Source organism: Cryptotermes secundus, unplaced genomic scaffold, assembly GCF_002891405.2.
Source record: "Cryptotermes secundus unplaced genomic scaffold, Csec_1.0 scaffold568, whole genome shotgun sequence".
NCBI classification, from domain to species: domain Eukaryota; kingdom Metazoa; phylum Arthropoda; class Insecta; order Blattodea; family Kalotermitidae; genus Cryptotermes; species Cryptotermes secundus.
In genome coordinates, this window is record NW_019725423.1 from 2,481,787 (window position 1) to 2,505,624 (window position 23,838).

The 23,838-nt window shown below is 39.8% G+C and overlaps 1 protein-coding gene across 1 annotated transcript in view; it reads left to right on the plus strand.

The window, feature by feature from the left end:
• Positions 1 to 2,747: 2,747 nt before the first annotated feature.
• The window catches only part of LOC111863391, a 130,674-nt gene continuing 109,583 nt past the window's right edge, over positions 2,748 to 23,838 (plus strand). The window contains exon 1 of the mRNA XM_023849664.2: positions 2,748 to 2,851. Coding sequence (XP_023705432.1) covers positions 2,803 to 2,851 — 49 coding nt within the window. The 5' untranslated portion in view covers positions 2,748 to 2,802. The remainder of the gene's footprint in view (positions 2,852 to 23,838) is intronic.

Genomic DNA, 23,838 nt, shown 5'->3' on the forward strand with positions numbered 1-23,838 from the left:
ACGGACGAAGTTGTATGTCTCTTATAATCCGCAAAGGTAGAAATGACCGTGCTTTCCACATGCCTTCTTTGCAATGATACTGTTAACTATAAAGTGTTCGCGAGACTAATAACACTGAGTTCTAGATCAAACGATTGGATTTAATGACATTTCTTTACAATTACAGTTGCTTACAGTGCACACATCGAGCTCCTTCTTGATGAAATTTGTCTGACGAACCTCTCACTAATCTCGGACTGATCTCTTCTACTCTCCTGAATCTATAATCTCTTCTGTTTGAATTCACAAATCCACTGCCTATTATAATTGCTAGGTGGCCCGCATAGAAGACACCATTTCGAACAGTTAATTGTCCCCTGTTGTCCTGCTGGTTTTCGCGGGAATCTTGTGTTTAGCAACTTATTACCTGATAACCGCTCGTTCGCTGCTGTGTGTTGTAACGAAAACGTGATTTTCGAGTCGTTACTCTGCAGCGGACGTCTGACTCTAGCTCCACTATTCCAGTTTTTAGCCGTCATGTCACAATATGTACACCTCTTCGACAAATATGTTAATTTATTGCAAATAACAAAATATATACACATACACGATAAAACATTATTGTTGCAAAGCTAATAAAAATCACACGTTATCGTCCCTTGTATTTGTGTGTGTTTTAGGCAGCGACCTTTCGACGGGCTTATCCCCCGTCCAAGGAGCTCTATCGACAGTCTTAGCTTAAGAAACTGAAGTGAAATTAAGCGTTTCACAGATTCCCTATGCTACATGTGGGAGCAGCAGTAATAGAAGAAGAATAAGACACTCTCACGTGCACCACACATTCAGACAATAATTCCAAAAGTGACGTTCCTTAAGAAAAATAAAGACCGAGAGAACAAAAAGTTTACCTTCAAATATATCGCTAGCTTTACGTCCATGAAAATTGCTAATTTTTACGAGTTATGTGAGAAATGAAGAAGTGTTATTTAGAGTCAGTGGGCAGAGGAATATCCTACACGAAATAAGAAAACGGAAGGCTAATTGGATTGGTCATGTCTTACGCGGTAACTGCATTCTAAAAGAAGTTATTGAAGGAAAGATAGAGGGGCGGATAGAAGTGACCAGAAGACGAGGAAGAAGACGTAAGAAGATGTTGGATGACCTTGGGGACAGAAGAGGATATTTTCATTTGAAGGAGAAAGCTCTAGATCGCATTAAGTGGAGGAACTGTTTTGGAAAGGACTGTGGACCTGTCGTCTTGACAGATTACAGATGAACGAATGATGAATATGCCCTATATAAGGATAGGAGAGGCAATTGCTCAGCTGGTGCAATAGCTATGCTACGGTCTGAACAACAGAAGACTCGAAGTTTTATATCTGTCAGGGACGACATGCAGAATCTACATCGAATCTATTGTCCACTCAGCCTCCTATTCAGGAATTCTGTCTTCGGAGCAAAGCGGACAGAGCAAGAAACTCTATCTGGGGCCAAGATTATAAATGCGTAAAGCTGTACATACACACACCATGAATTTTTATACTTAAGTGCTTAATTAAGCGTAAGGAAAACTTTATCTATATACGGCTACAATGACACACGCTTAAGCAGAGGATATGCAACATTAAAGTGTATTTTTACTCAATATTAAACGTAATTGGGAATAAAGGAGTAATTTGCTTTAAGTTTCTAGGGCTAAAACTTCAGTAGAAGGGCCGTCACGGTAGCCGCGCAGTCTAATGAATGAATTGTAACCGCTCGCTAGGACTCTGGGAACATGGGTTCGAATCCCATTTAAGGCATGAATGTTTGGGGTGTGCATGTGTTTATTCTGTGTTTAGCTAGAGGTCCTGCGACGAGCTGATTACTCGTCCAAGAAGTTGTACCGTCTGTGAAAATAGATTACTTAGCTGAATAAGAGGCCTGGGCCTTGAATGGGCTAGAAGAGGCCTGAAAATGTTCAGTTGAAGTGTCCGAAGGGACTAAAGAAATGCCTTAGAAATAATGAACTAATTCTGTCAATATTACAAAAGTAATATCGCTCGACTTCAATTATCCATGTTCACTTGGTGAATGTAGTTATCAAAACGTGTTCATTGCTTTTTATCTGTTTGAGGGACAGTCCATCAAAGCATAGCCAGATAATTATGGCAAAGTGCCAATGAGTTATGACGCTGAGAGGTAATGATGAAAAACACAATTCCATACTCATTTTTTTATTGCTAGTGGGGTGGGACTAAGTCCCTTGTACTGCGGCCACTTCTGGCCTATTGTACGAGCCCCAGATGAGAGGTGAGGATGATTGTGGAGCAATTGGTGGAATGAAGATTGGCAGGGGAAACCGAAGTACTCGGAGAAAACCTGCCTCAACGCCACTTTGTCCACCACAAATCCCACTTGACCAGACCCGGGATCGAACCCGGGCCGCAGCGGTGGGAAGCCAGCTACTAACCGCTTGAGCTATGGCGCGGCCTGTACTCATGGTTAGACTGGAATCCAAGATTTCAGCTCATTTCATTAAGAGGAAGAATATTCTGATTTGTCACGCGCGAATATACCTGAGAATGGAAGGCGGAAGGACTCAGTTTCTACAGTTATCAGACTCAATAATTTTCACGGTCGCTTGTTCTTGAGTGCCAAGTTTGGTATGCTGCATTACTGCTGTCCCACACCGGGGCGCATGTGTGTTGAGGAGGTTACGCATAGGGCCGATGTGCGGCGCTAGTACCACGGGAAATAAGGAGGGTGTGTAAGCCTACGGTAGTCGTGCCAAGCCGTCGCGACGTACAGCGTCGTGTAAAGTGGGCGTCATGTAACAGCGTCATGTGGACCGGCTTCGTCGCTCTCATTACTGCCGCCACCACAATCGCAGGTAAGTGCTTCACGAAGAAGTTTTGAGCTGTATTATCTCACAGTTGCTTCATTCACGGCACCATTCTATATAACAATTTATAATATATTTTGATTCCTTCTGTTGATCTGAAATACACCTGGTATTCGTATTAATTGCTACTGCCTAGATGAAATTGTGCAAACAAGATTAATTTGTTAAATTTAATTTATTTCGCTAATCTATTGATGAATAAATAATTTAATAAATCATAGATATCTGTACTTTATCACATCTTAATTACTACTGATTAATATTCACCATTTATATTTAATTATATTTTTATCATCATATATATTATTCTCTATATATCCTTATTTTATGGCATTCTAAAATAACCGAAGAAACAATTATCATCGCGATGGATAAAAAATATGACCAAGCCCAATATTAAAACACTTATGATAAATATTCATCGCAAAGAGAAATACTAATATAAAATAATCAGCTTATAACAAATAATATAAATGTAAGATTAATATGCACTTTATACTACTAAATATCGATTTACTGCACAAAAATATTATTGTGATATAAAATTTGTTGTCAATGATTTTTAAATATTCCTGGAAGGATACTCCTATGTACTGAAAAAAAAAAATTAAGTTAGATCACCAAGCAACACATTTTAACCCCTTGTGATTTCGAGAAATAAAAAACCGTGAAACCACTCGCATTATATGACTCTGCTTTTCTGAAGCTGTTTCTCACAGTACTTTACAGCGGAGACTCTTTTTTCAAAAAAAGAATTGGTCTCATTCTCTTTATCACGAAACGGTAATTTTAGGTTATTGGAGTCTATATGATAGTTCAATCTTCTCTATTGGTAAGATTAAGATTGTTGTAACATAAGTTTATACTATATGCACATTGAGACAGTGCGCGCCGAAGGAATATATTAACAAAGTTCTTTTTTTTAATTAGTCCTTTAGCCTACGGCTGTTAAAACGCCTGCGGCTTAACATAGAGTGCAGGCCTGTAATTTAAAATTAACGTTCACTGTCCAGGTCGGATACGGCATTGAAGAGGTTGGTTTACTTTTATTATTTTAATATTGTTGTACTTCATTTAAGAAGGTAAATACAAACAGTAATAAGATGCTTAAGATCCTGGAAATTTTCTTACAAAAGGTGCAAAATATATCAACTTGTGTAGAACATAAGTAATAGCATGAAATTCATACACTACTAATAATTTATGAATATTATTTATAATTTTTATAGTATCCTGAACATTTTTACAATAAAACACAAATGTAATTAACGTTTCAATAAAATACTACATTATTTTTCTTACCAATTACAGAATCCTAGTAGCAATACTACGCTGAAATTGGCATAGATGGGATGATAATATTAAAAAGGAGTTTAATTATATAATATATACAGGTAAGGGCTGGATTCATCTGGTTCGGGATGGGGTCAGTAGGGGCTTTATAACCTTAGTAATAAAATTTTGGTTTCAAAAAGAGTAAAATACTTTATCCACAAACTAAGCGACTATTAGAGTCCAAGAATGACAGTGCTCAAAGGACATAATTCACACCAAAGTGACAAAAACATATGTATTTATGAATAAAAATTTATGCTCTCATATGTGTGTGAAATAATAAAACATATTAGCCACTGTTCACACTAAATTTTAGCATATAACTGCAAACTTAAACGCACTTCCTACGTATATTCGGTTACAATAAAAATAGAGTTTCTTACATAGCTTTGTATACCTTACGACTGAGGAGATACGTAACTGTGCGAGACGCGCAAGCCGAAGTTTCAAACTAAAACAATATTCATAGCTTTTCTGTGTGTCTAACACAAACAATCTCTATTCTTATAGCTGCATATATCTTCCTTTCAATAGTTTTCAATTTCGTGTTCAAGAAAACCGACAGTTCTAGTTGCATAGCAATATACGAGTATATAGACATATTGTCACGTGTTGAGTATGTCACGCGACAAATAATTTCACATAGGTCTCGGATTTAGCGAACACCTTTATTCTTGCACACTCTCAGATACAATTTGTGTCACTCCAGCTGCATTGTGCGGCGGCTATCTTCCAACTGTATCTGCTCGTGGCTGGATCCCAACTCTCTTGAGTGGCGGCTATCCCAAGACTGTCTCGGCGAATGCATTACCTTGTTATAGATGCGCGGCCGTTGCTACGCACTGAACCTTCTGTTGTCTATCTCCGGTGAAACGCTGCTTCGTTTCTTCGGCCTTCTCTACGAAACGGCTCACTGTTATTGCGTTACCATGGAAGTAACTACTCCAAATACGTTACGATATATACTGTTACTTGTTTATGAGTGACTATAGACGATGTCTGGGTTGGTGAATAGGTTTATTGACCACTTACAAGTGGCGACTTCAAATAATTATAACACTATTTTTTATTTCTACACTACAAATCACTCCACGCTAAGTCTTCTCAGTCTATTTTCTCTAGTCTTTACTAGATAACAGCTCTGCACAATGGCTCTTCCTCTGCAAAGCTTTCACTACACGTTTCCTGGTAAAGAAGCTTAGCGATGGCGATCCCTCCGCTTCCGTTGCTCGCTGGTCAACACTCCACAGCTGAACCCTCAACTGACCCAAGAGCGTCGACTGCCTTCAAGATAAGTCCTTGCCACGGACCCCACGGAAAACGCCGTCTTCTATTGTAGAGAATGCGTGTTTATCGACACCTTGCCTAGCAATGGATACATGTGAACCCACATAGAAAACACCTCTTGAGACGCTGGTTCTGTTGTTGCGTGCGCGTATTTCGGATGTTGCCCAGAAATGAGTCTACATGTCACAATGCATACACTCATCAAAATATGTCTGAGTTAAAAAAACTTACTCACTGAAAACCATCAACAATTTATTTAATATGCAGTAGTACAGTCTGTCTGTCGAACAATGAGGTCCCACAGGCATTCACTAACAGACATACTTGGCCGCGCCATAGCTCAAGCGGTTAGTTGCTGGCTTCCCACTGCGGCGGCCCGGGTTCAAACCCGGGTCTGGTTAAGTGGGATTTGTGGCGGACAAAGGTTTTCTCCGAGTACTTCGCTTTCCCCTGCTAATCTTCATTCCACCAATTGCTCCACAATCACCCTAACCTATCATCTGGGGCTGGTACAATAGACCAGAAGTGGCCACAGTACAAGGGACTTGGTCCCACACCCACTAACAAAAAAGAAAAACAGACATACTTCATTTGTGCCCATAAATATTTCCTGATACATAAAGGCATCTAAGGAGCGTGATTGATAGGGCGTCCGGGCCCCATAGCCCTGGGCTTGGAGTCTTCAGTACCTTGCCAGGAACATTGCCAAGATAATAAGCTTATAATCGGTGGGTATGAGTCTAGATAATAATTGCATGGTCATGAAATATCCCACAAGATATTAATTTGGAAACATTTAAATAAGCATTCTGGGGGCAAAATACCACATTTCAGTCTTTCTCGGGAGTCTGGGAATACCAACGAGCAAAGGGCCAAATAAAATCACAAATGTTCTACATAATAATTTCAAATAATGTTGATTTTTTTAAATCGATTCGACTGAATAAAGATGAGCAGTTTAAACAAGATCCCTACTAGAGCAAAAATTTGCATCTATTTCAATGGTTACATATGATAACGACATTCTGCTCTTGCAGTTTTATTCTAGGGAATAAAACAGAGCTTTTCTATATTCATTGCTTGCGATTTAAATTAATATCGAGGAATTTTAAAGACGAACAGAGTTCTTTCTATAGTTAGGAGTATGACCGACTGACAGCGTGGCTTAAGCTCCTGAACAAAGTGGCAACATTTCCAGTAGTAAATTACATCTGTTACTAGTATTAACTACTAATAAGAGTACTACTACGGCCATTACCACTACAACTATCACTTCGACTGCCACTACTTCCACCATTACTACTACCACAACTACTCTTACCACTATTTTGTTTTCAGTGGCTCTTCCAGCCCATTCATGGCCCTGGTCTCTTATTCAGTTCCGTAATCATTTTTGACAGAGGGCAGGACTCCTTGGACGAGTGATCAGCCCGTCGCAAGGCCTCTACCTAAACATAGGGAAACACAAACACAGAATAAAGGCATACACACACCAAACATTCATGCCTTTAGTGGGATTCGAATCCACGATCCCAGTGTCAGAGCGAGCGAAGACAATTCATGCATTAGACGGCGCGGCTATTGTGACTGACCCCATTACACTGACAGCTACCAATAATATTACCAGTACTACTACAACTACCATTACTACTATCACAGCTACAAATATTACTCCATGAACACTAAAACTACTACTATTTTTTTTTCTTTGACACTACAGCCCCAGTGAGCCTAGGCATACCTCCATGAACTTCTCCGTTCACTTCGGTTTTTCTAGATCTTACACATTCGGTAGGACTCCTTGGGCGGGTGATCAGCTCGTCGCAAGGCCTCTACCTGTATACAAACACAGAAAAACGCACACAAATATCCATGCCTTGAGTGGGATTCGAACCCACGATCCCGGTATCCAAGCGAGTGAAGACAGTACATGTCTTAGACCGCTCGGCTACCGTGACCGGCACAACTACTACTAATACCACACCTAAATTTCCCAAGTTCTCCCTTCCCTTCGGTTCTTCTCTTACAAAATATAAACGTGCTTTTCATTTTCTTCACGCGTGCTACATGGTAGCACAATATCATCCTACGTGGCTTTCAAATTGTAAACTGAAAAATTCTGAATTGTTGACTACAAGTAGCAATAAGGTAAGTGTGGAAGGAAACCGTGCTGTATATATCGACGCCAGTAAGTGACTAGCAGTTTCCCTGGTTTAAGTGGACGTGTGTATGTGTAACTCAGAACCTGGTCGAATTTAATCTTGAATCTAAGTTATCGAACATTTATATTTCCCTAATGTAGACGCCGCTCAGTCGTGGCGGGGCGACTTTAATTATATTCTGAAGTGTAGGGCACGCCTGTCACTGTCAATTCTGAGAACTCCACGTGGGCTACAGGCAATACATAAACTTGCTGCTGACTGCTGACGGAATGGAATCCTTATGCTGATGTATCAGACTTAAGAACCAAAAATAGAAATCTATATAGTGTGAGATGTTGAATACAAATGAAATATAAATCCAATTTGATTATAAAATTCACCATAAAATTTAACCACGCAAATATTTTATTAATTTATGTAATATACATTTTTCTGAAGAAATCTATATCTCATTAATATTATATTAATTTATATGTATATATACTATTACGCGAGCGTTACGTTACCGCTACGTGCAGCTGTGGAGGTAGGGGTCAACATGTCACAATATTTGTAGAAAATTTTACAAAGTTTTCAGTATCTCAGTTTGTAGACTGTCATATGACAAAAAGATTAGTGTTTAATGAACTGAATAAGATATGCAAGGTAGCGGGGGTGGCCCAATTTGTAGTACTGTCCCTGTTTTTTCGGAAAAAACTGAGAAACTCAGGAGGAACCTCTGTCAAAATAACCGATAATCGAGTCAAAACTGAACCCGAGACCCCCTGAATAAAAACAGGAATGCCACTCACTCACCGAGTTAATGAAATTTCCAGAAGAAGCTAGTATTTTATTGGTCAGATGAGTGACTTCTGTACTCTTTCGAAGGGCCCTGCACCATAGAGATAGTGATACAGTTTTGGCATTTTGTTTTAATTATAGTACTGTAGAATATGGTAACACTGGTGGTGGGTTATGAGCGTAATGGCAACGAAGTATTCTTAGGGTCTATGCAGCCAGTATGATTTCGTGAAATTTCGCCATATGGCCAGGGTTAAGATAAAAAATTTAATTTTTTGCAGTCCTTTTTGTCAGTTTGTGGAGAAGTCAATATTGAGCAACAGAGAGAACTTTCCGTTAGGCTGAATCTTTTGCAATCGTCTGAAACGAAAAGAGTAATAAAATTACGTTCCCTTCCACAGTTCCATACAAACAAATATTTTGAAGATAAGCCTCTACCGGAACATATGTTTCCTTCAGAAACTTGTGGTCACTCAGCTGCTCAAGAAATTGTCCGCTTTTAATTAAATAAAAGACCTCATAAGCAGGCCCATAAAAGCTTGCCGTTTGCTTGTTACATGCTTCACTCTGGTTTCTTATTTGGCATATTCTTCGAACCTCAAAATGGAAGTGACATATTATTCCGAAACGTCGGGTTTACTATCAACGAATTACATAGAGAACATTTCAGATCCTACAGTTTATAAATCGCCTGATCCCGCCTGGTAAAAGAAAGAATTAAATTCGCTTATTGAGGGGGGGGGGGGGGTTGGAGTCCAGTTGGGTCCACTCGGCACGGCGGCCACTGATTGTCTAATTGTACCTGCCCCGGGTGATTATGATGATGGAGACTCTGGGCCAGGGGTCAACTCAGTCTCTAACAGAATTGAGTACCAGGAAACTTCCAGGGCGTAAAGAACGACCGACGCGTAAAGGTTCGGCCTCACAGAGCGCTACGTACACTGTGTACATTCTGCGACACAGCTAACATAGGGAATATAGCGTACGTAGCGTACGGAAGTCTGTTTGGCCAGTCACATTGGCAATAAAGGGAGATATTTTTCTGTTCGTATAGCGAACATAGCGTACGTAGCGCTCTGTGTGGCCGAACCTTTAGTGTGACAATCTTACCTCCATCTGTGAGCAGATTGCCAAGAATATGTGTGAGCCTAGAAATCTAACAAACATATGGGCCTCCACGGCCTGTTAGAGGGATAGTTTTAATTTTCTCACTTCTTACTTACGCCATGGCTGATTTCATCCTTGGTTTGATTACAATATTAATAATAATAATTAACAATGAAGGCGAATTGTGAAGCTACAAAATGTTGACGACTAATATTCAAATTCCTCCCACTACTTTATATTTCTCTCATTGAATAATTCTTTTCAGCATTCTGTTCTGAAATACACTCAACTGAAACCTTCCATTAAGTTGAGAGATATGTTTTGTACATACATTATTCTCCCACCGAGGTCGCATAATGAGGGCTATTCTATAGACATCAATCCACATGCTTCCTGCGGGACATCATGTTAAAATGGATAGAATTACACAACTTTAATTTTATTGTGAGCAATTCTAGTGGACAGCCCAACTTTTTACCCGCTCGCATTTTTGTTACATGGGGGTAAAATCGAATCAATGATTCCAGCAGACAATGTACTAGAGCTTCAATCAACTGTGATCACTTAGCTGCCTTCCCTTTCGATTTTCTATCTGACCCCACATTAGTCTTGTGGTCCCAGGGATACAGCTACCGGGAATCACAAGGTGGAACGAAACGACATCGGCCATTGACGCGGAGAGCTTTGTTTCGTATGGAGTATGTTCTCATTTCAACAGCTCTTGAATATCTACTCGTACTATGTATGGCTCTACAGCCCTTGTGGACCTTGGCAGATTTTTCAGTTTCTTAATCTAGACACAGTCAGTAGGACCCCATTGACGGGGGATCAGCCCGTCGCAAAGTCGTTACCTAAACAGAGAACAACACAAAAACAGAATAAAAGCAAAACAGACATCCACGCCTCGAGTGACATTGGAACCCACGATAGCAGTGTTTGATCGGGTGAAGAGGGTTCATGCCTTAGACCACGCGGACGCCGTGATCGGCAGTTCTTAAATATTACTTACTTACTTACTCACGGAGCTGAGCCCTTCTGGAGGAGCCTCAAATTCTGCAACTACTGAAGAATTTCTCAGCATTTTTTTGAACCCGAAGTTTCATTACCGTGTTCACAAGAGCCCTCCACTGGTCCCTATACTGAGCCAGATCAATCCAATCCATACCATCCCATTCTATCTCTCTAAGATCCATTTTAATATTGTCCACCCACCTACGTCTTCTCAGTGGTCTCTCTTATTCTTTTTTCCCACCAATATCCTATACACATTCCTCCTCCCCCATTCGTGTTACGTTCCCTGCCCACCTCATCTTCTTTGACTTGTTCATATATCATTTTTAAAACCAAGAAATTTTCCAATTCACTCATCGCTACTTCTATTCTGCAGCAGAACCTTCCGCATTATATATTTTTTCCTGTGGCGCTACAGCCCCAATTTTGGGCCTAGGCCTACCTCCATGAAACTTTCCGTTTCACTTCGGTTTACTAGATCTTACACATACGGTAGGACTCCTTGAGCGAGTGATCAGCTCGTCGCAAGGCCTCTAATTGTAGACAAATATAGAAAAACGCATACAAACAACCATGCCATGAGTGGGATTCGAACCCACGATCTCGGTTTCCGAGCAAGCGAAGACAGTGCATGCCTTAGACCGCTCGGCTACCGTGACCGGCTTCCGCATTATATATACATCAATTCATTTGACTCTGACATTGGCGTTTAGAATGTCCAATTCAATTCAATTCTGTATTTATTCACGTGCTGAGCTCAACAACCAATAGCCAATAATAAATATAATTACTTTATGAATAAATTAAGAATCTAAGAACTTCTTATCCTAAAATAATTCTTGGGAACTTAAATATTAACAGAAAATAAATTTACTCCTCTGCATTCTGGGTTATTGTTAAACACAAAGAAATATGTAAAATACACGTATACATATCCAAAAGTCAACGGTACTCTGTTTTATACTTTTAAAAATTATGCAAGTCTTCAAGATTCATGAAGATTTCTAACTTCTGGAATATAACTCCGTTTAGTCCGTTGAAAGTCAGCCGACGTTTTAGAGGAATATATCGCTTCTGTCTTCAAGGTCGAAGAATAAAACAAGCATGAAACCAATTCGAAGCACGGAAAAGGAAGTAAAAGTAAAAGTATCCCATGTAGCAGGCCGTAGAGGCCCATAAGTTTGTGAGATGTTGAGTTCTAGACAACCGGCGGCCAGGTTGTCAGCCTTACGCTCCGGTCGCCCTTTACCCCCAGGAAGATTCCTGGTACTCATTTCTGTTACAGGCTGAGTCGACCCCAGAGCCATAGGGCGCCTGGAAGAATTAGGTCCATTAAAAAAATTCCGATTACCTCATCGGGACTTGAACCCGCGACCTACCGGCTTGTAGCATAGTGCCTCAACCAACTACGCTACCGCGAACTCGAAGCACGTAGCAAGCAGAAACTTTTAGAGAACTAAACTGCGTTATGTCTCCAAAGAAAACTCTCCATAACTACCGGCTGAGAACACCAAATCCTACACTTGAATATTCATGCTATTTCCGCTGCTTGTGTATATAAATTGGACACTAAGATTTGTCATTAACTGACTTGTTTTTGTTCAAAACCTTTCTTAATATCTACCAAAAAATTCATTTCCTGTATGGGTTCCGAAGGTTCAATAGATTTTTACAAACTTCCGCTATTTTAGGCTATTCTGAAGGAGTTAGAACAGTCCTGACCGTTACACTTGTTCCCTTTAAAATCCATCCAGACATCATCAGCTCTATACATTGGTAGGTCACGTGCTATCTCGTTCATCATTGCTGATGTACAGGAAAACAAGTTCTGTAACGGGATTACGGCTGCTTTCTGCCATTGGCTGAACTAGAAGCATTCTGACACTGCACATTTGTCAATCACGGCAATCATACAGGCTCTAAGTGTCCATTCAAATATCAAGAGCCTTCTAAAAATGTTGAATGATCACGTTTCTGCATGCTCATTACATATAGCATACTGACGTACCTACAAATAAATCAATGTACTGACCATTCAAAAATTAAAATTTTCGTAAATTTGAAAAGTATTAAGAAAGAAAGCAGTCTTCTGGGATGTGGCACCGTGTAGATGTGGTGTTAACCGACGTGTCGGAGTAACGTATCTCCTCCGTCTTCAGGGTAGAAGGGAAAATAAGAAATCCCCAACCGAAAAGAACGTGAGAACCGGTACAAGCAGTCCGTAACGTCGGTTAACACAATATCTGCACGGTGTTACATCCCAGAAGACTCCTTTCTTCATAGTCACCGCCGTGTAAGCCTCAAATCTTACATTGTGTTAAAATTGCTACACTGTCTTAGTTCGTGTTAAAATCACAAGCTGTAGTCCTGTTTTCAGGTACTCGTAAAACCAGATAAAATCAATTAAAGTTTTTTTATACCCACGTTATTTGGGTGCATTTTATTTCACTTCACATGAGGGTGTCGTCCATTGTTCATAAATGTATGTCTGTCCAGGGTGTTTTTATCGGCATCTTGCCCCTCACGTTCTTAACTTACTGTCCAGTTGTGACTGCCATATGCCCCTGCTTTGCGTGTTTCCTCCACAGCGTGTGGTGTTGTCTTTACTAGTCACTATTGCACTTGACTTTCACACAAACACTTCAGTACTAGATGTAATGAAGATGCACTAGATATAATGCATACAAGTGCAAAACAAAAGAATCCGTGATTTTAGTCCGCAAGGGAACTATACCGACCGAGAGACCGCCGCTTGTCGGCAAAGTTTAGTGCCAAATTTGCGGATAGAAGGTTTCGCGTGGTCAGCGCAACGAATCCCCACGGCCGGTAATTTCGGGTTTCTAGACCGGAGCCGCTATTTCCTCAATTATCATCACGAGGCTGAGTGGACCCCGTTCCAGACCCCCTACTTCTCCGAAAAGATCTGGTAGCGCCGAGAATCGAACCCGGACCTCCGGATCTGTAGTCAGGAACGCTGACCACTAGACCACAGACAGTGATATATTTTAAGGTTCTGAAGACTTCACATTTTTTAAAATTATCATACCTCTATTTTCAGCAACTTGAGAAACCATCATCTCGAAATACGAGTACTACTAAGGCGTACATGTAATGGCTCTGCATTTGCATGTGTCGATCACAGTGGCCACGCGGTTTAAGGCATGAACAGTCTTCCCCTTCCCAAAAACTGGCATCGTGGGTTCGAATTCCACTCGAGGCACAGATGTCTCTTTGAGTTTATTCTGTTTGTTCTCTCCTGCGTGTAGGTTGCCTTGAGAGGGGCTGATCACCCGTCCAATGAGTCCTACCGACTGCGTAAAAGCCCAAGAAACTGAAAAAGCGGCCAAGATCCAACAAACGGCTGTAGAACAATAGATAGATAGGTTGGTATTTACGTAATGTAGGTAGACAGATAGACAGATGTTTATTTTCACATGGCAACTATGCACTGCAGTAATCGTATTGCTTAGAATAACACAGTTTATGATTAGCAAAACGACATTTTATCCAACCGAAAGATGCACAATACCTGTTTTATGAAATCCAATTCAATTTAAGAAAATATCAGAAAAAATCTTATGAACTCCAGTAACGAACTAAAAGAAAACACATGTTTCAATAAGCAAAGTATCTGGAAATGTCCCAGCACCATAAAGAAATGTTGTTCATGACAAAAATAAGAGAAAAACACTTTCTGAAAATGTCTGATATTGATTTTTGGAACAGGTCTGTTATTTGCCTAAGCAATGGTTACAAAGCTCTTCTTTTTTTTCTGTGCAATTTCCAGTTCTTGAGACATGATAACTATAGTTCCCAGCAGCGTTAAATGCTGGGAAGGATTTCCGAATCTGCTTTCTAATAATTTGTCTTATAAAATGTTTTCTTGTTCGGTGTCTTTATATACATTCGTTTTGTACATAATATTCTTCTCCCTCACCCAGGACAGATTGGACCCATTGGCCTGCTCCAATTCAGAATTAACTTATGAAATTACGAATCATGAGGAAAATTTGTAGGATTCCTCAGATGAGCGATAGTCCAATCGCTAAATCTCTACATACTGCACACAGGGCAACACAAACACAAAACGGCTCGCAAATACATCAGTGTCCGAAGCGAGACTCAGACTCACGACCCCTGTGACCCAACGACGGAAGTCATTACACTCCTTAGCCCGCAAGGCCACTGCGCCCACTTTTTGTGTATATTAGATATTATTCTTGAATTTATCAAGTCATAGCTAAGACCTATGTATCATGGCCAAAGAAATGAGTCACTTATACTCGTAACATATTAGAATATGCTAATTAACGCTTCAAATGGAAGACACCAAATTTCTGTTTTATGAAGGAAGTAACTGTGACGAAAATGACCATTTGCTAGGCAACGGCTAAGTAAACACTCCCTGAAAACCAGAATAGCAACAGAAGCGGAAGCCCATTTGCTAGAAAATGGCTCAATAGATTCCGCTACAACGGACAACAGACCAAAACATGAATTATTCGATGTGGTGGCAGCTATCTTGTTCTCCCGAAAATATAAAAGAGAGTTTATTAGTGAATTCACTTCAGTCAGAGATTCTTTCATAAGAGAATTGAGAAGACAATTCAGCAGTTGAACATCCAGATGTGAAATGTTAACCAGATAAGATTCGTTACCAAGCAACGACTGGCAAACATACATTGAAGATTTTGTTTTGTGCGTTACATTTACCGTAATTTTAAATTGTTATAATTATTTGTAGTTACGACTTGTGAGTGTCCAATAAATCTATTCACAAATCTAAACCCCATCTACAGTCACTAATATACGTGATATTATTTTAGAGAGAACTGGCAGCGAAACTTGAACACACTGAAAATGGTCACGTAAATAAAATTCGAAATCCACCTTTCACATTAAATTTATATATGCGGAGGTGAGAGATGTGAAAACGATGCTTGCTGATGTGACGTGTTACAGGTACATGCAATTAATGCACTACCACCGTTGCAAAGATTTCATGTGACAAAAGGTCGATTAACTAGGTTCAATGTAAGGAGTAAAATGACCCTAAAGCCAAACCCACGCAACGACCTATCCTCAGTAGAATTTCTAAAAATACAACACCCATACAGCAGGGAGAGTTTGAGCTCAGTCCATGGTGCACAATGCAAATATATTTAAATCCAATTACCCATCTTCCACTCCACTAAACCTCCTGCACGCGCTGGGACACTGACGCATGCAAGCCACTCACTATGCACTGAGGCCAGCATAGAGATCCGAGCCCTCAGTTTCAATTCAGATTTTTAAGTTTGATTATTTAACAGCGCTGTCAGTATTGAGACTATGGAGTGTCGATATAATTTGGTATCTATACAATATTCGAAAGCATGACCCAAGTGCCCGTAATGTCCTTCTCGTCTAAATGATATTCCCACAGTACACGGAATAATTACAGAGCAGAGAGACTTGATCAAACAAACACACCTTAATATCGTCCACAACAGTGCAATTTCTGCTTTGAGGGTCGTCAGTTTTATTTATTATATTCTCAATATAGAACTATGCTTTGTCAGGAAACAAATTTCAAAATATTTTTGTAATCGATTCTTTCTTCCCAGAGCAATTTATATATAATCTTAACTATACTGATACTCTTAGACTTAACATCATTTTTACATTAAGAGTGACATATACTCAGTTCTTGCTGTAACTATTCTGAGAATTTTTAGTAGGGACCATTTAGATAAGACTCACGTAACTCGAGACCATCCCACGATAATTAATGTGGTGTATGTGGCAGTTACTCAACCAAGCTTAAGGAAGCTTCCAGGAGTTTTAAAATCTGTCAGAAAGTTCTTGAAGTATTTAAATTCAATATACCAATTCTATTGGCTGTACAAAGTAGTTTTGTGAATCCCATAGTCGATAAGCCAATCAAAATTGTATTACGAGGGGGTTTGGGTAATTTGAAGTAAATGTTACTTAACTTCAAGCGACGATTTTTTGCAACACCCGTTAACTAATCTTTGAGTGATCTAGACGCAAAAATCCAGGCCTTCCGCTTGTCAATTAAGAATGCTCACCCTTAACATAGGGGAAGAGTGACTATTAGTGAACTTAACACTAATACGTGTGAAAAATTAATGTTAATTGTTTTATTGGCTGAGAGGTGCTTTCAACGTTTCCTAACATTTCCTTGTCGCGTCGAAGCAAGGCCCGTCAAGCTCTGAGACAGATTTCTCATCTTCGTCCGTGAACATCGATCAGTGGAATCCCATAATCCTTCTTAACCCACACGTAACGTATTTTTACATGGCGCCCATTTGTTCCCTCGTCATCCTGAACTTTTCCACCACACCGGAAGTCTCTAGGTGAGCAGCGGGAGTGAACACAAATACAAGTGGGAATAAGAAAGGAGATAACCCAGAGGTGAAGTGTTCGAAGTGAGAAACTAAAATGTAGTTATGGAAGTGGCAAACCCAACGCGTGGCTATAACAACTGTGAAGGGCAGTTATATTTTAATGTGGTACTAAAAAAGACATACAGAATTAAACAAAAATGAAAGAAAAGTAAGTAAAAAAATTAAGAAAGAAAGGAGGAAACGATTAAATAAATAAATAAAATAATGTATAGGAAGATCACACTCAATAAGAGTCCCATATATGCCAAGCCTCGGTCATGCAGCAGAAACGGTTCAGATATTTTAACAAAACCAATACTCATTTCTCCTTCCTAGAACCGAAGCATCGCCATCAACCCTGCAGCCAGGAACTCTACTGAGAAATATCGAGTCATAAATGACATTTATTTAATTCTGTTAACTTAATATGACCGTCCATGATGTGTATGTATTGACGGTCTTCTAGTGCACACAATCTCACATGTTACTTCACAACATGTTTCGGCATCACTGTGCCATCTTCAGGTGTGTTATTTACGTTAAACAATTGCACTACTCGCCATCATGTGTCGTTTATAAAATGATTTAAAATATACATTCTTCATGTACTATAATAACATTTATATATATTAAGATTTGTTAAGATTTATCATCTTATACGTCGTATTTCAAACTCGCGTATTATATCATTCTTCCGCCAAAAAAAGGACACATCACAAGACACAGTAAACACAAAATATAGGAAGAACGACTCCCATAGTGGAAGAATGATATAATACGCGAGTTTGAAATACATCGTATAAGATGATAAATCTTAACAAATCTTAATAGAATGTGACATGTTGCGTAATGGAGGACACCCCCTCCCTACCCAGCAGTGACGTGGCGGGTGAGTCAGCGCTCCGTCCCCCCCTCCCACTGTGACATGGCACGCAACGCCGCTGTCGACACGGCGTCAGGCAGCAGCGGTACTCATTACGTAAGAGGCAAACACTGCGACTATATAAGGGAACTACACAGCCACCGAAGAAAAAAACGGACGTGTGTGTAATTGGGAGTGTGTGATACAGGGACACTTACATAGCTCCCATACTGTGAATACGTGTAGACTACTGAAGATAGAGTGAACAGATTATTGTGAATAGGGTTATAAAATGTAAAACCCTGCAGAGTGAATAGATTGTTGCGAATATGGTTATAAAGGGTGAAACCCCGCAACAGTGTTATAATCAATTGTAGCCGAGACTTGTAGGTTGTTAAATAAACCAATTAACAATCTGAACGGCGTCTTCAATGACGAAAGACGTTACAATATATAAATGTTATTATAGTACATGAAGAATGTACATTTTAAATCATTTTATAAACGGCATATGATGGCGAGCAGTGCAATAGTTTAACGTAAATAACACACCTGAGGATGGCACAGTGATGCCGAAACATGTAGTGAAGTGACATGTGAGATTGTGTGCACTAGAAGACGGCCAATATACTTGTATACATGGACGCGAATCAGTGTAACAGGACGCTAAAATACAACATTATTAATATGACCGGTTCGAGAACATTCAATTTCAATTTAGTTGATATAACCTCTCGCTAGTAAAATCGGTGCTAATGTGCTATACCAGTGATAATTCTGTATATAGGGTTTATAATTCTAATCCTTAAACCTTTTTTTCAAATCACCCTGCGTACGCACTGTGACTACAGTTAGAGGTGATGATTTTCACACCACCTTTTTGCATAACGTGTTAAACACACAGTTTAAATGCGCCAGCCAATTTGTACATAAACTCGCAGACTTCACACGAATTTATCTGGGAGAAGTACCTTATAGATTATATAATGGACATTCATAAAGTTTTATATTCTATTTCACTCAAACCTCGCTATTTGATGAAGTATCTGCTGGTAAAACAATCAAAATTGAAAACAGTTTAGAAAGAGATGTACGCTCATTCCGAAATCATGTCTTTATTATCTTTATGCTTATTATTTTATTATTATATACATAATTTATTATACTGCAATTGGGTTTTAGCCTGGTGGCAGTAGTACACAATAGGACACAACAGACAAGTAACTCACATTACACTAAGTGACAACACGTTCAAACAAAACACAACAATAAGGACATCCTACCATAATGAATACAAACCAAATACGATTAAAAACTACAACAATTACAGAGAAATACAAACAACTGCAACAAATACAACAACAATTACAGAGAGAGAGAAGAAAAAATACAACACCCAAAACACAAACGAAAGGAAACCAACAGTCATGGGTGCGTAATGTCATTCACATCACTTCACTTCACTTCACTGCAATTTTTTTTTCTTTTTAATTATTTCCACCCCAACTTCACTTCGCCTCATTTATCACTTTCTTAACTCTTTGCCTAAATTGCTTGGTTTACAGGACAGAGTACCTAAAGCATCTGCAGGTAGTTGGTTCCAGACCTGTATGGTCCTTATGTTAATTTTGCAGAGCACGAAATTGCAATGGTCAAGGGAAGCCGTTAATTCGCTCTGTGTGTGAGGGTGAACGCATTTCTGGAGACGTGGCAGAAAGCAAGCTCAAATGTCGATACTTGAGACAGCGCTAACAGTTTCACGAAAGAGCGAACCGTGGTTCCTTCGCTATTGCACTCAGTTCCTCAGGGGAAGGAAACGTAACTGCAGGACTAGGAGGCTGCAAACTATCGGCTCCTTTCCCATAAGGAAATAGCCTTACGTTTCCTTAATGGGATGGCTGGAACAAGGAGCATCATTAAGAGTAAAGGCGTGTGACGTAATCGGGATGTCTCTAGTTCTAATCTTGGTAGGCAAATGCTGGAAAAGTAACACAAACCCAAAAATATTCAAGTGGAAAATCGAGACGTAATATCCCGAAAAGAGTTTGGAGGCTCGCGCGGGGAGCGGCGCAATATGTGTTTGTATTCTAACGCGGCGCGTAAGTAGGGCGTGTTCTTGGAAAGGAAAATCCCGCTTGTATGGCAACACGCGAAACCAGGACATCTAAATAAGTTTATGAATGTAATGATGACAGTGGTCATAAAATCCATAACTGTTAGGGAAGTATAAATTTAGCATTTAAATAGCAAACAGGAAGTTACAAAGAAATACAAGACGACGATTTCTCTGTACTTGACGTTCCCCTAAACAGAAACATCGATAGGAAAAAGATTTCCTTGCATATCTGTGATACAGTAAAATACTCCCGTGTCATATAATTTTTTTGTCACGGGACTGCACCAAAGCAGCATTGAAAAGTCGTAACTCATTCCTGTCGTTCATTGTTTCACTGACTTTGAATCAAGACGTTTGGATGTGTCAGAGATGAATGGTTTCTACTCCGGAGGGAATTGCTTTCGCAGAATAACTCAGCCGGTAAATTACATTCTGATCAAAGATTACTGATAACCTCGGAAAGTCTATGCTATATACAATTTGCTAGCTGAATGCTTCAAGACAGGTGAATAAAGAATGTCCGGAGGGAAATTTATTTCTTTCTTGTTGTGTTGGCAACAAGTACGTCACGAAGGTAAGCATAAATGATATATGATCTAAAGGTCATTGCAACGTCGTTCCCTGAAACCAATGCCCACAAAAGCAAAGGAAGTCCTTATACAGGTAACAGTCTGCAGATCTTTCGGACATATCATTCATAACAACGGACAAAGAAGTAATTACTTTTGACAGTGTGTTCATAATAAAATATTTTGTATAATTATATTCCCCTCAGAATATTTATTTTTCATTTGGAGTATGAGCAAATTCATACCATACGAAAGCGTAAGTCTGGCAATGCGAATTTCATATCCTAGTATTAATAACGTTCTGATTAAATATCTGAAATTCATTATATTCTTTTTCTGATGACATGTACAGGTTACCATTTGAATCGCTGACGTTACTTAATTGTGAAATGTGCTTACTCGTATATGGGGTAATTACTGTCCTCAACAACTTTTGTTCTTTTTAATTTTTACTACATACCAACGCAGGGCAAGCGGTAGCGTAGTTGGTTGAGGCACTGTGCTACAAGCCGGAAGGTGGCGGGTTCAATTCCCAATGAGATCATTGGATTTTTTCCAATTGACCTAATCCTTCCAGCCGCACTATGGTCCTGGAGTCGACTCAGCCTCTAAAAGAAATAAGTACCATGAATCTTCTTGGGGGATAAAGAGCGGCCGGCGCGTAAGGCTGTCAACCTTACCGTCATCTGTGAGCCCATTGTCTATAAGACAATAGATCACTAAATTTTCTAGGCATGTCATCCGTAGGAAAGTTCTTCTATGTACGACAGTTACCTTGGTATTCGTCGTCAGCTGAGCGGTTTCCCAACAAATGTATTCGGTAGGACAGGGGCGCGCAGGCTAAGCGACGCAACTACCAATCTCAGCTGGCGTGACAATGCATTAAAACTGTAGGTTGGGCTAACAAACCTGTATACTGCGAACTCAAAGTGAAGACAAATTTTCAAAATGACTGGGTATTTTGACTTCTCCTATCGTCCTGGGTTCTAGAAATTAGAAAACACGACGTTTCAGAAACTGAATCTGTTTTCTTCCTCAGGTCAGTTGGAAAGGGAAAAGACATAATTTTTGCTTTTGGAATAATATGCAAGAGACTCTTTAAACGTACACGCAAATGTCCAATGCTCCTCTAAGAGTAGCGGTGAGGCAACACAAGATCAGTTTTACTACAAGATAAAGTACCTTAATATTAATGCGGGATATTTCAAATTATGCTTTGTCAGGTTAAGCTCAAGTAGAATGTAAATTGAATGAAAATCAATTTAGGAAACTCCGCTCGTTCAATTAAAATAGATGAGGATTTTACTAAATTCTGAACAAAAACTTCTGTGATAAATACTGGTAAACACATTTTCTAGATTATAAGAAGATGAGGTTGGATATGAGGACAAGGTTTCACCCTTATATACTCTTGCTTTAGCCTAGGGCAACGAAAACTGCCACTAATTCTCAGCGCAAAACTTGTCAAGGAACTACATCTAAGGCAATGTAACTACAACAACAGTGACGGAAAATCTTTCGGAATAAAGCTGGCATTTAAGCAAGGAATTAATCCAATGAAGTTAATGTTCTTAGCAAATTGCAACACTTAAGAATAAACAAGATATTATCACGTAGGACGACAATTACCCGCATGAAGAAGAATTCAAAGAGGATATGCTATACCACGGAATGACTTTAAAGCACCCTTCTTTATGTAGGTGCGGGTTGTAATCAATATTATGGGGCAGGAAGGGCTCCCTTCCCATTCCACTCCTGTCTTTCGGGTTGAAATGCGAAACGGTACAGTCGCGCTTAAATATTTGGTCCTCGTTACAGCTGATCAGAAAAGGCTTACGAAGTTCTTATTGTAACTCTAAATTTGAGAGACGTGGATTCCAACTTGCACAAAATATGTCTCCATTCGTTACACGAAATGCAAAGAAATGCTTTCGACTCTTTAATGGATCATATTTAGAAATATAAATTAAATGAGAATTTGTTACAATTTATAAATTTCTCGTAGAAATTATTTGAACATATATGAGTATTTATACCTGTGGCAACTAAAACTTTCATGCTTTGGAACTGGCATGGTTTATTATCAAGTTCTGTTTAGATGCTAAAGGATCTTTTATTGCAGAGTATCAAAAGGAGCTCCGAAAAATAACCCAATTTAATCTGTCCACAGTAGACGTTTCAAAACATTCTAAACCTTGTTGTTATGTAATTCGATATAATAATACGTACTTCTTTGCTTAAGACGATAATTTGGAGTAGCAATCGTCTGAAGCCGGTCACGGTAGCCCAGCGGTCTAAGGCATGTACTATCTCCGCTCGCTTGGAAACCGGGATCGTGGCTTCGAATCCAACTCAGGGCATGGATGTTTGTGTGCGTTTTTCTGTGTTTGTGTACAGGTAGAGGCCTTGCGACGAGCTGATCACCCGCCCAAGGAGTTCTACCGTATGTTTAAGATCTAGAAAAACCGAAGTGAACGGAGAAGTTCATGGAGGTAGGCCTAGGCCTACTGGGGCTTTAGTGCCGGGGGGGGGGGAAATCGCCTGGAAGCCCGTTTGTTGTGGCCGGTCGGTCTACGATATATACTGTCTTCTACGTTACAAGCACTAGAATCCTGGGTTGGAATCTCATTCGGGACGTGGAAGCATACCTGAATTTTCTTGTACACTGGCCTTTGTAGGCACATGCTTTACGACGAGCCTATCACACGTCCAAGAAGTCCTACCAAATATCTGTAATGATTTTGAAATCCGGACAAATTGCAGACATTTTTTTTTCTCATGCGATAAGACTGAGTCCACTTGGTACTTCGGCCACTGTTTGGTATATTGTACCAGCCTCGGATGGTAGATGGTGATGAGTGTGGAACAATTGGTGGAATATGAATTGGCAGGGGAAAGCGAAGTACTCGGAGAAAGTCTGCCCCAGTGCCACTTTGTCCAACACAAATACAAAATGAAATGACCCCAGCTGAACCCGGGCCGCCGCAGTGGGAAGCCTATGACTAACCGCCTGAGCTATGGCACGGCCAACTGCAGAACTTGGACCGCATTGATCTGTCGAGTCAAGGAAGCAGAAGATAGTGAGTTTGCTAAACTTAAAGCATGTGAAATGAGACATTTAAATTATTAACAGCAGATTTCAAAATGAGCCTGGAAAGCCCCCATTTCCATTTTACGAAATTGTAACGTATTCTCTATCCAATGACGTGAATGGGTTCATCAAAATTTCGATATCAAATTTTTGCCCCTCGACATGTTTGACACATGATCTCGAGTTCAGGACTGCGGAAGAATCGTTGTTTTCCATCCAGAAGAGGTGATGAGATCATGTGGGATCCCATTTGTCACGACAAAAAA